Genomic DNA, 16,067 nt, shown 5'->3' on the forward strand with positions numbered 1-16,067 from the left:
GTCTAGTAACGTTTGTTCATACGCTGTGAAAATACTTCTTTCTTAGTTTTGTGCAAAGAATGTTTTCTATACACCGTTAAGAGACTTTCTTCTTACTTTTGTATAAGAATGTTCTGAATACACCGTTAAAAGACTTCCTTCTTACTTTTGTATAAAGAATATATTAAATACACCATTAAAAGACTGCCTTCTTACTTTTGTGTAAAGTACATTTGTTCATACACAGCTAAAAGACTTCCTTCTTACTTTTGTATACAGAACAGAACATTTGTTCATACGCCATATAAGGCTTCCTACTTACTTTTGTATAAAGAATACTTTAAGTACACCGTTAACATATCTTCTTCTAGCTTTTGTATAAATAATAACTTTAGTACTCCGTCAAAAGGCTTGTTATTTTGTGTAAAGAATGTCTTCAGAATGTTTTTTTTTTTCATAAGGACTCGTATTGTCAGTATGTCGACAGCCCGTACTGTTTGCCGAAACATGTTTAGAATGGCAATGAACATGAGAGTTTGTCATACATTTTTCTATCACACATTATTGCCTATATATGGCATACTCAGGAATCAAGCTCTGTTTGAAATCACAGTTCCAATCCAAATCGGTGGCGAACTGTTGACGGAGTGCTACTAAAATGTTTAAAGAAATATGTTCGTAAAGTGTTAGAACTAATGTTTTTAAATGTTCTACTGTACTGCGTGAGCGTGCGGCGACGTCAGCACAATTTTAAAAAATTCGCTTGCGCTATGCCACCTGACCCGTGTGATAGCGGAGTGCTGTGCAGGCCGCGCACCAGTTACACAGCTTTATCCTGGCCTTAGGGCTGGTTAATTAAAGGCCGCTTTACGCTTGAGCCATAACGCCGCCCGCTTACCTCACGCGTGAGGTCGTGCGGAAAACTGCACATTTCGCACACTGGTTCACAAATTTTGGCATCCACTGGGCTCGCACATGCAATGTGAACCACAATGTGTGTATCAGTCTGCGAAATTTGCAAATTTTCACCCGGCCACATGCGTGCGGGCAGGCGTGTGGTGCGGCGTGCGGCTCGCGCGTAAATCGGCCCTTACCACGCACTGCTATTGCCAGGCAACCAATTAGTTTTGCAACGAGATAATCAAGTCCGTGCACTCCGCAATATAAATTGTACGCCCTGTGCTGGAACGTATATGCACAGTAGCGTCACGATATTTTTTAAAAGTGGAGCCCAAGCTCAAACTAACACGTAGCTGGAACGTTGCCGCTCAAGAATCCAAAAGGCTGCAAAATACAGCAGCTGCTGAGTGAGAGCGAGTGTTGACCTGAGATAGCGCACATGTCGAATATAAAGAAAATCTGAACTCTTTGCAAGTAACACCTTTCTGTGAAAAAAGAATGACATTATCGTTACTGTATGAAGAATGTTGCATTTTTCGCTTCCCTCTTCGCGCCCTTTCGTCCCTGCCTCATACCGACGGCTTCTGCACATGAAAGGAAACTAATAGGACGCTGCATCAAAGCGAAGGCAAAGTAACTATGTCAACTGATCTGCGTTATGGCGATGGTTGCTAGCTGTGTGAGAAAACATATTGAAAAGGGATAAATATGCATTCTTAATGTTCAGTGCATTCGCTTTATAAAACGGCGATAAAATTCTGAGCGCCGACAAGGTTTTGCAGTGCCCTTACGAGATTCGTAATTATAGAGTTCCGGGTACCAAGAGCTAGAATATCAAAGGCCGTGCTTTAGGCGTGCTTCAGGCGTCTGAAAACCGGTAAAGTCATAACCGCCACGGTTCGGACCATCTATTTAACTATAAGAACACTAGTAGAACAAATTTCAGCATTATTTTGCTCTGGGCGCCATGCAGCAAACTTTTTCTCTGAAAGCGGCAAGTGCTAAAGGATGTTCTGGCGCAATATAGAATAACTACATGATTTACCCTATATGATCTTGTCTTTCTTTTTTTTACATTTGGAGAAAGAAGTAGGTTTTCAGAACAATAATTGTCTCAAAAGATAAAATTGTGCAGCCTGTAAATGCACAAAATCAAACCGGCTGTGTTGTCAGGTTCTTCTTAAACCTCGGCCATAAGGTACATTCCTCCCTCTAAGTCCAGTTCCCAGAAGGGGATGCGCACACAAAGGCCCGCCACACCTGTCACCGAGAAGTGGTGAATGTCTGTGTCAGTCAACTTTCGCAAGGTAGGCGGGGTGCATGGTTTCGCGTAAAGAGGGACTAAAGAATGTTCGGCAGGGGTGAAACGGGTGGATGGAAAGAATGTCTCTCTTCTGCATGCCCGCTAATTTGACAGTGGTCCGAGTCGAGGCAACAAAGCAGACCATCGCCATCAATTCCTTTGCGATGCGGGCGTGGTACGGCCAGAGCGATGTAGGTGTTCAGTCGTGTATTGTAGCAGTAATCTAGCTATTTTTGCTGCTTTTTATGATTATGCTGTGTTGTGGCTGATTCATCGATGCAAGCCAACCAGCAACGTGCTTGTGAAGCCCACGGCGTTTTATTCGTTAGGTGATCTGAACCTATCTGCAACTTCTCTTTCAGCTGCAATGCAGTGTCGTGGGAAATGATTTAATAGTGGCACTGTCCGTGTTTTAACTGCACATTGCACAAGTAGCGAACAGCTGTTCCTCAATACAACACGGCGCCGAAGTATTGTCTGTCGCCTAATTATAATAAAAGGTGCGTTATTTTTCATAATTTTTCATAAACATATTATTGTGATGTTATCTTGATTTAAGTTTCCTATGCCGGATTTTGGCAGTTTATTATAGCGTGAACTGTCATGACATGAAATGTTTTAAGAGCGATTTTTCTTACATTTTCGGGCTACGCCGCGTCATGCGGTTCGCTTGAAGTTGCTATAAACACGAAGCGCACAAACACTACGTTTTCACAACGGCCGCGATTACTAAATGAATGTGCCGTAGATATTGTCTGATCATAAACTCATTATTTGCTCTTTCCTACTCTGGCTGCACAGAATGAGAAGTAGTGAAATATTCAGCGTATAGTTTCACGGCTCACAATGACGTAAGTTGCAGGGAACCGGTTCACAATGACATAGGCTACACTGGTTTAACAAGCGCGAATGTGAAAGAAAATGATTCGCACTTGTATAACCACTGCAGCCTACGCCACTGTGAGCTGGTATATTTTGACACTGATATTTTGTTTCCAAATAAAAATAAACGAACACGTGAAATTTCCGAATTATTCCATATAATAAGGCGTGCGTAAAAATGCATCAGTCAGCCATTGGTTGCTATCACCGACAAAGAATTCGCATTCTTTAATACTGCTTCAAGCTTTGCAATTTGTTTATATAAATATTGACTCGTTTTGCATATGCTCGGTGCCGCTAGCTGGCGCTTTTATGTTCTTTGTATTTCCAAAAATAAACAGTTGCGACTAAGCGCTCATGCGTCCACCTTCTCTGAATCGTCGTCTATTGTGCGCGCTACAAATTTCACTATTAATAAACCATGTCATTGACTTCTTGAGTGAGTATATTATGCAGAAAAATGTTCAAGAAAATATCTTGGAAAACTGAAGTTATTCAGGCTATAACTTTAGGGGCTGTAACAATAGTTTAGGCTGTTCCTTCTTTTGCGGAAACGACCTTGCATACTTTCCTAATTTCAATAACACATAGTAAAGACAACGCAGCAAAAGATAGGCATTTCAAAATGTGCCCCATTCTCGCTATTTCCTCTGAAATTATACAGGCATGAAGGCTATATTTGTAGCATTCAAGTGAACTTGCATGTGAACCTTGCTAAAAATCTGCTCTGTATATGTGATGCGCTAACCTGTTCATGATGTTAACACTTACCATCTTGTTTCTGTGCAGGGTTCACTCTGTAAGCATTCTCAGAGACATCAGCTCGGAATGTAAAAAAAATACATTCTCATCGATACTTGCTAGAGATTATGCGACAGCTGCCATGAGTTATCAACTAAGTAATCTTTATATAATTTTTATAATTTCTATATTACATTTCTAATATTTTTTATGTAAATATTATTGTGCGAATAAACTTCCTTTAGTGCAAACTTGCATCTGTTTTCCATGTACATGTGCCTTCTAGGTTGCATATTGCCTTTTACCGACGTGGTCACACATACTGACAAATGTTTACACTATGCTACTAGGTCGTATGTAGGACAAGTGTTACTAGGGGGCTAGTAAAACGTCATCAGCAAGTACATAAGTATATGCGTGTAAAATGTTACCGCAGTGTTACTACAGAGCCTAAAATGTTGTGTTCGTTGACGGTTATTAGAATGTTTACAGAGCATCTATGAACATGCTTCAATTGAAATACGGTGGCCAATTGTTGACAGGATGTCAGTAGGGTGTGTAAAGACAAATGTTAATAGGTGATTGGTAGCAAGTTGGCAGAACCATCACAAGCATTCTTGAATTGGAAGAATGTTAATATTGTGTACAAAAAAGGCCTGTAAATATGGAATTAGTAGGAAGCTGGCAGAACGTTTACAAACCTTCTTCAATTGGAAGAATGTTAATAGGTGGTTGGCCGCAAGTTGGCAGAAGACACATGAACATTCTTCTTTGGAAAGAATGTTACGAGGGTGTATAAAGAAAAACGTTCATATGAAATTGGTAGGAAGTTTAAAGACATCCTATGAACACATTTTTATTAGTAGTTGTTGGTCAATTGTTTTTAGGGTGATACTATAGCGTTGCTAGGATGTATAAAGACAGTTGGTAGGACTTCAGTTGACTGTTGGTAGGTTCTAGTAACAATAGTGTGACGACGGTCTAAAGAACGTTGCTAGACATTTTTATAAGGGAAGTGACGTCCTCTAATCGGAGGTCTGTCGACAAGCTGCAGAGGGTACAAAGTTCTACGTCGTCGTGCTGGTGACTGGAAAGTAGGTCGCCGTCGATACGAAAATGCTCATCTAGTGTGTTGGAAACCGCATCGACGCGGCTCAGGACATCGACTGGGATGTTGCCAGGGCCCTTGAGGTGATGGGATGTGGTTGTGAATTTGGAGATGTAGAAAAAGTAAGGCTCTCTAGTGGTGTGTAACAGGACGTGGAGCAGCTCATGGCGTGCACAATGACCTTGTGGTCTGTAAAGACTAAGTGGGTGACCCTCTAGGAAATGACGAAACAGCAAGAAAAACATCAATAAACTCGCGGTCAAACACGCTGTAGCAGGTCTGCGCAGGCTTCAGCTTCTTGAAGAAGAAAGCGAGTGGCTGCTACACATCGCTTATAAGCTGATGCAGAACGCCACTGACAGCGGTGTTGATGAGTCAGTCGTGATGACAGTAGGTACGTCAGGTTCTGGGTATCTCGGCAGCTTGGTGGCGATGAGAGCTGACTTGACGCCTGCGAAAGCTTGAGCAGACTCATCATTCCATTGAAGCACATCGTTACGTTTGAAGCCAAGGAGAACATATAGATTAGTAAAAATTCGGACACAATCTGGAACAAAGTGTCAGTTGAAATTGATGAACCCGATGAATTCACGAAACTTGGTCAGTGGTTGATGGTGGAAAGCCTTCGATGGAAGGAATCTTGCACGGCAGTGGTCGAGTACCACTGGCGTCGATTAGATGCCTAAGAAAGTCGAGGTACGGACAACCGAATTGGCTCTCCGCGGCGATAACAACACCTCGACAAGCAAGGCGAGAAAAAACCAACTTCGTGTGCACAGATGTGCTTGAACGGGCGATCTTACGACGAGGAGGTGGTCTATGTACGCAAAAACGAGAGGTATGCCTTCGGTGATGGAATAACGAATCGCTGAAATCATTGGCCAGCGTTCTGTAGGCCAAAGGCACCCGTAGAAATGCAAGAACACCAATTGGTGGGCTGATGGCGGTTTTGGGGATGTGCTCCTCAGCGACAGGTACTCGTGATACGCAGGAACGAGGTCGATTTTAGCAATGATCGTTGCGCCGTGTAGCGCTACAGTGAAGTCTTGAATGTTCGAGAGTAAATAGCGACCGGCAACTGTTACGTTATTTAGTGCCACGTAACGACCACATGGCCACCAGTTCACAGATTTCTTAGGCCCCATGTGATGTCTGATGCCAAATTACTAGAGGAAGGATGGGTTATCCCGAGTGCCAGCCCGTGTTCTAACCCCACGCGAGCATTCTTGACTTTTCCGGAAACAAGCGACGACAACGCAAACGGACCAGAGGGCCAGATGTGACGATGTGGTGGCATACGTCATGCTGGATCGGTTGTGTTCAGTCCGGCAGTGGCGTAAAGCTGGGAAACTCGCGGATCATTGCAGTAAACGCCGCTTGCAACATGGTACAAAAGAGCGCGATCGATAATTTGGTAGATGCAGGAATTCCAGAAGCGATCAGCCGTGTAACATAGTCGACGAGACGGCGGGTCTTTACATCGGAAAGGAGGCAGTAGTGGTGCAGGATGTCTGCTCCAATAAGGGCGTGTCAAACATTTGGAACCAGGAAAATCCTGCGGAACGCTTGTCAAAGGCCAAGGTTTAGCGTGACGGAGTGTGAGGAGACCACCAGAGTCCTGGTGCCTTTGACAGCACCTTGCAAAAAGGTGCCTTTGCAAAAAGATCGCAGGTGTCGCTTTGCGATCCGAGCGTTCGGCAGAAAATGCGCTTACGTCGGCTCCAATGTCGACAAGAAACCGCTGTCCCGTGACTCTGTCGGTTAGGTAGAAAAGCCAACTTGTAGGTTGGGCTAGACCACTGGCCACCGCTAGAGGTCCGCCGCCCTGTCTTCCTGCCACGCATAGGAGCGAAGGCAGCGGCAGGCGTCTTTGGCTGTTGAGAAGAAATCGCATGGAAGTCGTAGCTGGTGCCGTAGACTAACTCAACACAGGAGCAACTGAGGCCAAACCAGGTCAAATTGGAGCAAACGCCAAAAGTTGTTTGTGAGGTTGAAAGGATCGTGTGTGGGCGTCGGTATATATCGGAACTACGGCCACATGGACGACGAGATGGCGTGTGATGGTGTTCCGTTGCAAAGAACATGCGCTCGAGGCGGTCACGCAGCGATTCGAGAGAAGATTGTGCTGGCGAAAAGCTAGCAGTGGTGCGCTGCGCAGTCGAATTGTCACCTGGAAACGGTGTGGCAGTTGCGATAGATTGGGTGGCTACTCCAATGACTCTGTGCACCGAGGTGGCCAGTCCGGTCAAATCCACAGAAGAAGCTATCGCCAGGACCGTGAGCTATCGCAGTTTAGCCGTGAGCCGTTGCAGGAACAAAACGCGAAAGAGCGCGTCGTCAATAGATATTGTGTTGTCTCCGAGGAGGTAGCTGTCTCATGCGGTGCGAAGAACTTATCTACGCCTGGGGTGCCCGAACTCTTCTGTTGCTGGATCCAAGAACACTGGGCAGCTGCTGCGTGTTGCAAGAAGGTTGCCTTGAGGTCGTCATAAGCGGTCGCAGACAAGGGGGAATTCAGCAAATCCGCTACTTCGTCAATAGCAGCGGGTGAGAGCACTGAATTAGCCCAGTGAAACTTTTTTTTCTTGAGTACGGAAGCCAGCGACTTGAAATTGTGATTCGACCGGTATTAACCATCTTTAGGGATGCTAGTCCCAGTAACTGTGAGAGGCGGACAGAAACGATTTAACGGGAGTGCTCATCACATTGCTCGAGATCCATGGTCGTCGGTACCACAGACACATATGGCCTGGATCACGTCCGGTTCATCCAAAATGTGGTGACGGGCGACAGTGCGAACCCGCCTTCAACGGGCTTCCGAAGCGAGCAGGCAGGACGGGTCGGCGATGTCTCAGACTTGGTTTAATCTGCCGAAAACTAGCCGGCGTTGGCGAGTGCCTAGCGCAGCAGCCGTGCTTATGACTACCTGAATAAATAACCCAAGTGAAAGGCGAGGATGCTTTAGAGTATAAAATATATTTCGTGAGAAATTTAGAGAGGCTGTCACATAAAGGCAGCGCCTCGCGTACTAAAGTACTTATAGTAAGCTCCAACGAAAGACATCCATGCAGATATACTCGATGACATTGAACATGCGTGCCATATATCATGAAAAGTTCGTTCATAAGCGACGCCAATCCTCTAATAAAGAGTATGTGCAGCAGCATTCTTCCTACCAATTTATTTGCAATTTGTTGTGTTCGAAAATTCCTATTACGCATATCAGTGTAAGCTTTGTTCGGACGTTTTACAGAGTCGAATCAAGAAATGCACTTTCGTAGGCATAACATCATTATACGGACAGGAAATGTAGCTAGAAAAGGTGCAGATAAATTTGCTATGTTGGCTTTGAGAGTCACGTGTAGGACAACCTTTCAAGTTTATTCCAGCATGACTAAAGAGTTCGTTACAGTTAGTGTATACATGTTCGCATGCACGTCATGGTTTGCTGTCACTGAACGAGGAAAATATGAAACTCACCCTCTAATCCTGTCGGCTTCCTCCTCCTCATCAAAACTCAAGTTGCCTGCAGAGACATGAACAGACGACGCAATTGACGTGGCCTGTCTCCCAGCACGAGGCTGCTATGTGAAACTGGGAAAATCGGAGCCGTTTTATTTTATGTGCAAGGCAACGCTTTCCTTGATACGCTCTCTCTCTTTCTCTCTTCCTCCCTCGCTTACCTCCCCCCTCCCCACCCACCACTCTCATCTCGCTAGTACACAAAAGTCTCGTACCTAGTGCACTTCTTTTCAAGGTTGAAAAATACTGACACAAAGAAATAAACGAATGAAAAGAGTGACATGGATTCACAGACACGACGAGCGGATGTTACACGACTCGTGGCCTCTCGTTAAGCGCTGAAAACTTCCCCTTTTTCATTTTTACACACAAGTGTGAAGTGCTGTTCAAATTCAAAGCAGTTTGTCGCTAGGCTTTACTTTTTTTTTCGTTGCGAATGAGGAGGAGGGATGATCGCAGGACATGCAGCATAGAGTTTCAGTATCGCGAGCGCGAAATTCGAGGGCAGCGCCCGCGGCGGCTAACTCATAGGTAGCAAACAATAGTCTCAAGCTGCACTTAGTCAATAAAACAGTGGACTGTGCGGAACTGTTCGTTTAAAATCCTTACGAAAGTAATAACGGTAATATCGTCAGAGCATTCGGCAACTTCGTACATGTTGAGGACACGGAGAACGAGACGACACCGGGACAGCGAAAAAAAAAAAAAAAAATACGCACACCGGCCACGGTGATTCAATGGATATGATGTTCTGCTGCTGATCGATCGGGTCGGCCGCCATTCGACGGGGACAAAATGCAAAAAGTGCACTTGTACATGTATTCAGCTGCAGGTCAAAGATCCGCAGGGTTCACAGTTATTCCAGAGCCTTCCACTAAAGTGCCTCTCATAATCAAATGCGCGCTTCGGGAGCTGAAATACTTGAATAGAAACTATAAAACAAATACGACCACACACCACGCTCTCCAGAGGAACTGTGAAGGGAAAACCGCGCTGCAAGAAGGGACCATATATGAAGCAGCACACAGACGTGGTACTGTACACTCCTATCCATACCTTAGTCACGCCTGTGTTTTTGTATTTCTTCATGGAATAACAACGGTGTGTATACTGCTGTCAGAGAAGTGTCTGTCTTTTTTGAAGTGTCGTCCAGCCCTGTCACACTCGCTCTTCTGTTATGTGGAGCAGATTAAAATACCGCGTGCTATCGCCCCCTTTCCCGCTGCCCGATCGCGTCGCACTCCAATCAATAAGAATGATCACGCTGCTGGCCACTGACTCGAGTGCGAGTCTTCTCGGTCGGTGGTTCCCGACGCGCCGCTGCGTTCCCACTGGACGAGCTGGACCTGCGGCGCGATCGAAATCATCCGGGTCCGTGACGGCAATGGCTCCGGCGTCCTCGTGTCGGAGCCTTGCGAGGCCGACGTGGGCATGTCCAAGTCCGCCGCGCGTCGCTGGAGCTGCAGCGAGTGCGATGGAAACAGTTCTCAGAGAAGGTCGTATCGTGTGACGAAGGTCAAGAGAGATTCTTGTTTTCCAAGAAATGTAAGCTCGCGCTACCACGAGGCTCGGCGTAGGCAAGGGGAACGACCGTCATGTTTCAGTCGCGCATGAACTTTCAGAGCAGTGTAGCGCCATATGTACGGCCATTGCAGCTACGAGTGTCCTCAAAAGGCAATATCCAGAACACTTCCTGGGGGATTTTCGAATATTTTCTTTGTAGAGTGCCTTTTAATGTAATGAACGGCAATGAAGAAGCCGAAGGTGAGTGCATTTTTCTGCTCTTCTTTGCTTAGGCCTACGCCATCTCCAACTATAGTGTTTTGTACACTATCCGTCACAGCGTGGTCACCATTTAGAAACATTGGCGCTGTAAACAAAGTGCATGGTTGCAAACACACTGGTCCTGCACTGCGCCGGGAAGGAAGAAATAATGGCATTCTTCCTCCAACACATCTTCCTATGTCCCGCTTCCCCATGATGCTGGAATATTAAGGGCGCACTATAGCATTCTCCTGTTTATTCTGAGCTTTAGCTGATATAATCGTAATAATAAAATTATCGGATGCTACGTGCCCAAACCGCGTGATTATGAGGCATTCAGTTCAACCGCCCGGGGTTCCTTTAACATGCACGTGTACCTAGTACACGAGCGTTCGTGCATTTCGCCCGCATCGAAATTTGACCCACACGGCTCAGCCGCGCAGCGTCATAGCCACTGGGCAACAGGGGGGGGTTTAACGTAATCGGTGTGCTACAATAGTAATATTTACGCTACCAGAAACGCTGCTCACAAGCATACTTGTGGATAGTGCAAAAAAATTAAGACCAAATTAGGGCAAGGGAAGCTTACTTATCGCGATTGTTTTAATTGCGCGTATGTTTGCATTCTAGATACCTATGTTTTTAATTGCGTGGCGCAAATTGGTTGGCAATGGAATATTAATGATGGAGCCACTCACATGTTCGCCGCACGGGACTTAGAGGAAGCTTTAGCTCGGGTGCTCCCATCTAAATACATGTAAAAGGACAATTCGTTTTCCTCGGCAACCACTGCACCCAATTTGACGAGGTTTGTTGCATTTAAAAGAAAAGCTTAGAAACTAATGACTGTTTCGAATCTTCGGTTTAGGTCGTGGATGTCTTATCAAAAATTTGCAAAATTGAAAATTTTTAGACGACGAAACTATCAAGTTTACAACTCTTGGACTCATATATGAAAACTGATATCACAATTATTTGAATTGCATCTAATAGTACATCTCAATCGGAGAAAATTGGTATGTTACACGTGAATCTCAAAAAAATTTGAAATGTAATATTACAGCTTTTGCATAACCCTTGTACACAACGCAACAAAATCACGTGAGATATAAACTGACATATCAAATTTGTGCGCTTTGAATGATCTAATGGATGCCGTTTACATAACTGCGATATGTGTTCTTAATGCAAAGCTATTTATTTATAAACTTCGTGCGTCTATCTTTTTTTTTTTTTGAACTTGCGAATTCTTTAATGTTCCTTTAACAATATTCACACCCTAAATCGAGATTTCGGATCGAACGCTTATTAGAATTTAGCTTTCTCTCTCAAATGCAGCAAATTTTATTAAATTTGGTACGGGGGTTATCTGAGAAAAGCATTTTTGGGTTTTACATGTATATGAATAGGCCGCACCGGAGTTAGGCCCGAGCTAAAGCTTCCTCTTAACTGGTGGGGCACGGAATAAATATTGTGGACGAAGCAATAAACGTGTGGCAGTGAGTTGAACATCATTAAACGGGAAGAAAGTTGGCCATTAGAGATGACCTTTATATTGAAATCAACCACAAACACTGTAATTTCTTTTTATTTGTTACTGCGGCAGCATAACATATTGAAGTTGCTGAAGGGACTATTGCCAACAATTGATTTTGTTTTCAAGTCATAGATTGTACTTTTCGCTTTCCTAAATTAGTAGTCGAAGAAGGAGTGACATTGCAGTTCATTTTTCAACAAGGTTGCTTTTCTTTTTCAGCGATAGAACTGCTTTCCTTCAAGCCTTTATCTTCCTGTGAACATCTATCTTGAGAGCACGAGAAGAAACTGTAAGTTAGGCGAATCTGCTTGCATCAAGTTGTCTTTAATCATACTTGTTACTAAGTAATCAAATAGCCATAACTTTGCCTAATTACACGCGCCGAGTGAGAGCCATTCCTTCTAATACTTTTACCCCGAGCAAGCAATCTTCCGCGTAATATTTTTAAAATTATTTAGAGATATTTTGTCATTTGCCTTATCAGTCAAAAGTACAAGAAAGGAACGTACAAGACGGGGATCGTTTATTAATTTTCCCTCACATGTAGAAAACCATGTGTGGGACAGAGTAGGAGTGCGCTCTTCCGTATGGAAGAGCACACTCAATGATAAAAAAACGTTTAATGCATCGCATCTAACGTCGCGCTGTCACACATGTGGCTCCACATCCATGTTGGTCCTTTTTGGCGTAGCTGCCACACAACTCGCTAAATGATCGAAGCTTCTCATATTAAAATAACGGGGGACCCATGCGTGAGCCAAGCTTCGACTTCGATCTCGTGAAACGAATATGCAAATCCGCTTAGCACGTGCACTCTCCCTTGATTACCGGTTAAATATTTTTTCTTGACCTCATGTTTTTTTTGGCAGTGTTGTATGTTTGATCTCTGCTTTTATTTTTTAATTTTATGCTTTGTTCGCCTGCGTATTTGTATCTCAGCACGCGTTACTTTGGATTCTATGCGTGTTGCAATCGCTTATATACGACCTTCTTCAATAAAATGTCTACTTCTTCGTCTTTTTGCACTGCAACAAGAGTATGTTAGCGCACCAACACGCCTAAGTATCGATCCCCATATTGCAGTAAAAAAAAGCCCTCATCTCACAAGGGAAAACCATTTTCTTTTTAAGGCGTTACCCAACTGCCACGTTTTTGTGCTAGCAGGGTGACAGTAAAAGTATGACCTTGCGATGTCACGCAAGCCTTTGCTTGAGTTCCTTGGGAAAAACTCCGACAGCAACAGCTGCCCCTCGCCCTGTACCCTCCCTCCTCTCTCTTTAACTGAAGTCCCTCAATGGCCAATAATTGCTGCAAGTACAATGTTTTTGCAGCAATTATTGCATATTTGGTAGAATATTTGCAACTTAACATGTCAAAGAGGACATTCCAGCGTAAGAGATTATGAAATCGCAAACGTTTCGGTGTGGTTTATTGTGTGGGCTAATAGAAACCGCACATTGAATTTCTAAAATATGCACGAAGCGCCGAACAATATCAAATATTTAACGCGCATTGTGACTGATTGCGCGGCAGTTCGGCGTACTGTAAATTTATATAGCGGGAAGTAAGTATACCAGTCTTTGCATGGAGTGGACTATAGACCTTTCATTGACGGTTAGTGGCGTTGCTAAGGCGTTTATTTTGCAGACTTCTTCTGCGACACACGGAAGCGCAACATAAACGCTCCGGTACAGTCCGAGGCATGTATGCGACGCGTTTTAAATATTGCTGCATGAGGAGTTACCCCTAGCGCACATTGCACACACGCAACGTTGGAGGGATATGATACATATGAGAAATGCGCATATGAAAGCTTATGCAAACATATCTCGTCAACTTTTGTAAAACAGGCCTCAAATCGGATGAAGGTCACGAAACCAAAGAGCTTTCATCACCTCAAGGATCACGGTTATTGCCCACTTTACTTTCGTGTTGGCGTGCAAGCCCTATTTATTACTGTCATTGCGACTCTGTGCAGAACTGTAGGCTTTCTCTTCGCTTAAAGTGTTCCTGCGACTCGCGGGACACGCCATGCATATTGCTGTCAGAGAACGGAGGTAAGCTAAAATCTCCAAGTCGCGTGCTGTAATCAGTGAATGGAGATTTGAATTGGTCCTCGGACCGTTTCCGGCGCTTCTGCAAGGATACTTATTTGGGTAACAGACTCATGCTTAGATAAAAGTACATAGGTTGGCCACTGAACCAAGACTGTTGGACACCTAACGGCGCTCTCCAGATACTGCGCGAGTAAACCATGGCTGTTGATTCACTAATTCAGGTAGTGTCACGACATAAGGTAATGAAACTGATGTGAGCCTTATCACAATGACAAAAATGTGTACTGCGTGTATGAGTGACACGCCAGGAGCGCTGCATGGCGGGGAGTTAGCTGCTTAGAGCGTCTTCGTTTTTTTACTTTGACGATGAAGATTGTCATCGTTGTCATCATCATCATGGTGACAAGTTATCTTCCTGTTCAGTTATGATTAGCTTTGACAGCCCATTTCAATGTGTATGTTATTATGCGAGAGTCACCAGAAGCTATTCAGGTAAGTAAACAATGGGGGTGTAAAACGAACAGAAATATAAAACAGCAGTCTGGAGATCTGTTGCTCGAAGCCTGGCTAAGCAAGTTACCTATGGATCAATTAATGCTATCTCTTGTAAAAAAATTGCAATCAGTACGTTCTAGTCCAGCACTTTGCTTCTTGTCAAGCGCTGTCACTTGAATAGTTGGCGCAAATGTGCACTTGTACGTTAGGAGAACAAGGAAAAGGGCCGTTCAAAAGGACAGACTGATGGGCTAGTTCGCGTGACATTTTTACGCAGTAGCGCAGTAGCGCAGAAGCACATGGACGAAGAAAGACAGAGGATGGCACACAGCGCTGTGTCCCGCCGTCCTTTTTGGTCGTCCATGTGCTTCTGCACTACTGCGTAAATAAAGAGGACTGCGCTCGTGCCATCTCTATTTCTCTTTTGTCCATAGTTCGAGTAAAATGCAGCTATATGTCTATTGCATTTGTCTTCTTGTTATTTCTTTATATTCATAGCTTTGTAGAAGCTCGATTAAGAACGTGGCATATTTGGAGGATATTTTCTAGTGAAGTTATGAACATGTTTATCCTCGTGAGAACGTCATAGGACTCGGCTCCATACAGGTTGGCTTCTCGTTACTCAGTCATTCCAGTGATCGTCGTACCATGGCCTCTTTGGCAGCGCCATCCTCACTTTCAGGCGTCACCGAGGTTCTGCTGATCGTAACCCTGACGGGCTTCAGTATCGACGGCTTCCTCAAGAAATCACCGTCCAGGGCGAGCAATTCCGGGGCAAAATGGGCCGCCATGTGCATGGCACCCTGCTCCTCCACGGGCTGTGACACGGGGCCCGGTGATGCATCCCTGTAGGTTGTGGATGCGCCCAAAGAGCATTATTAGGTTTAGTCTGCAGATGTGTTCAAACAGCATTAGCATGTTCAAGGTGTATATGTACTCAAACACCACTAGTATGTTCAAGTAGTGTATGTATTCAAACAGCATTAGTATGATTAAGTTGTGGGTGCGTCCAAGCAGCATTAGTATGATCAAGTTGAAGATGGGTCCAGACAGCATTATTATGTTCAAGTTGTAGATGTGTTCAAACAGCTTTAATATGTTGAACTTGCAGATGTGTCCAAACAGCATTAATCTTTTAATGTTGTGGATGTGTTTTACCGGCCTTATTATGTCCAGCTGGGATAACTAAACAGTATTCACGCTACCTGCGAGGGTAACCCTGGACAATCAGACTGAAAGCGATGCAAGCAAACGTGATTGTCCACTTCATCGTTCCAACGAAGCACTCAGATATTCACGGCATGCTGCTCATCATACCTGACATTATGTAAGAAGCAAACAATAATAAGAATAGCATAGGATGCAAACGAAGCGCTGCACTTAAAAATAAAGCCGGTTAGAAGAGCACTTATGCGGGTGACAAAATGCTGCGAAATGAAACGCAGGAGAAACTATGACAACATCATCCTACGGCGTCTGTAACGACGTTTTCATCTTGCTGCAATGACAGCGAAGCCTGCCTCACATACGTGTCACGGATAGTATGAATGAAGTGCGCTTCCGTGGTTTCGCATAATATGAGACGCTGGACATATTCCTCATAGCTTTTGATCGGCCAAGAAAATGTTTACACCAACGCACTTACGCACCTTCTTGAGCCTATGCAAAGTGCTGTGGACGCAATTCACTGCTGCTGTCATCTTACAACCATTGGACCTTTGTGTTTTTGGTACCTCCTGGCCGCAATGCTTAAGGTTCACCAGATTTCTTTGACACGTC

The 16,067-nt window shown here is 44.4% G+C and overlaps 1 protein-coding gene across 1 annotated transcript in view; it reads right to left on the reverse strand.

Annotated features, from left to right (window-relative positions):
• LOC126524727 (uncharacterized) overlaps positions 1–16,067 on the reverse strand; it is a 170,503-nt gene that overhangs the window by 51,479 nt on the left and 102,957 nt on the right. The window contains exons 8-10 of the mRNA XM_072286987.1: positions 14,936–15,134; positions 9,715–9,895; positions 8,394–8,439 (exon numbers count right to left, since the gene is read on the reverse strand). Coding sequence (XP_072143088.1) covers positions 8,394–8,439; positions 9,715–9,895; positions 14,936–15,134 — 426 coding nt within the window. The remainder of the gene's footprint in view (positions 1–8,393; positions 8,440–9,714; positions 9,896–14,935; positions 15,135–16,067) is intronic.

This window comes from Dermacentor andersoni, chromosome 3 (genome assembly GCF_023375885.2).
Source record: "Dermacentor andersoni chromosome 3, qqDerAnde1_hic_scaffold, whole genome shotgun sequence".
In the NCBI taxonomy this organism is placed as follows: Eukaryota; Metazoa; Arthropoda; class Arachnida; order Ixodida; family Ixodidae; genus Dermacentor; species Dermacentor andersoni.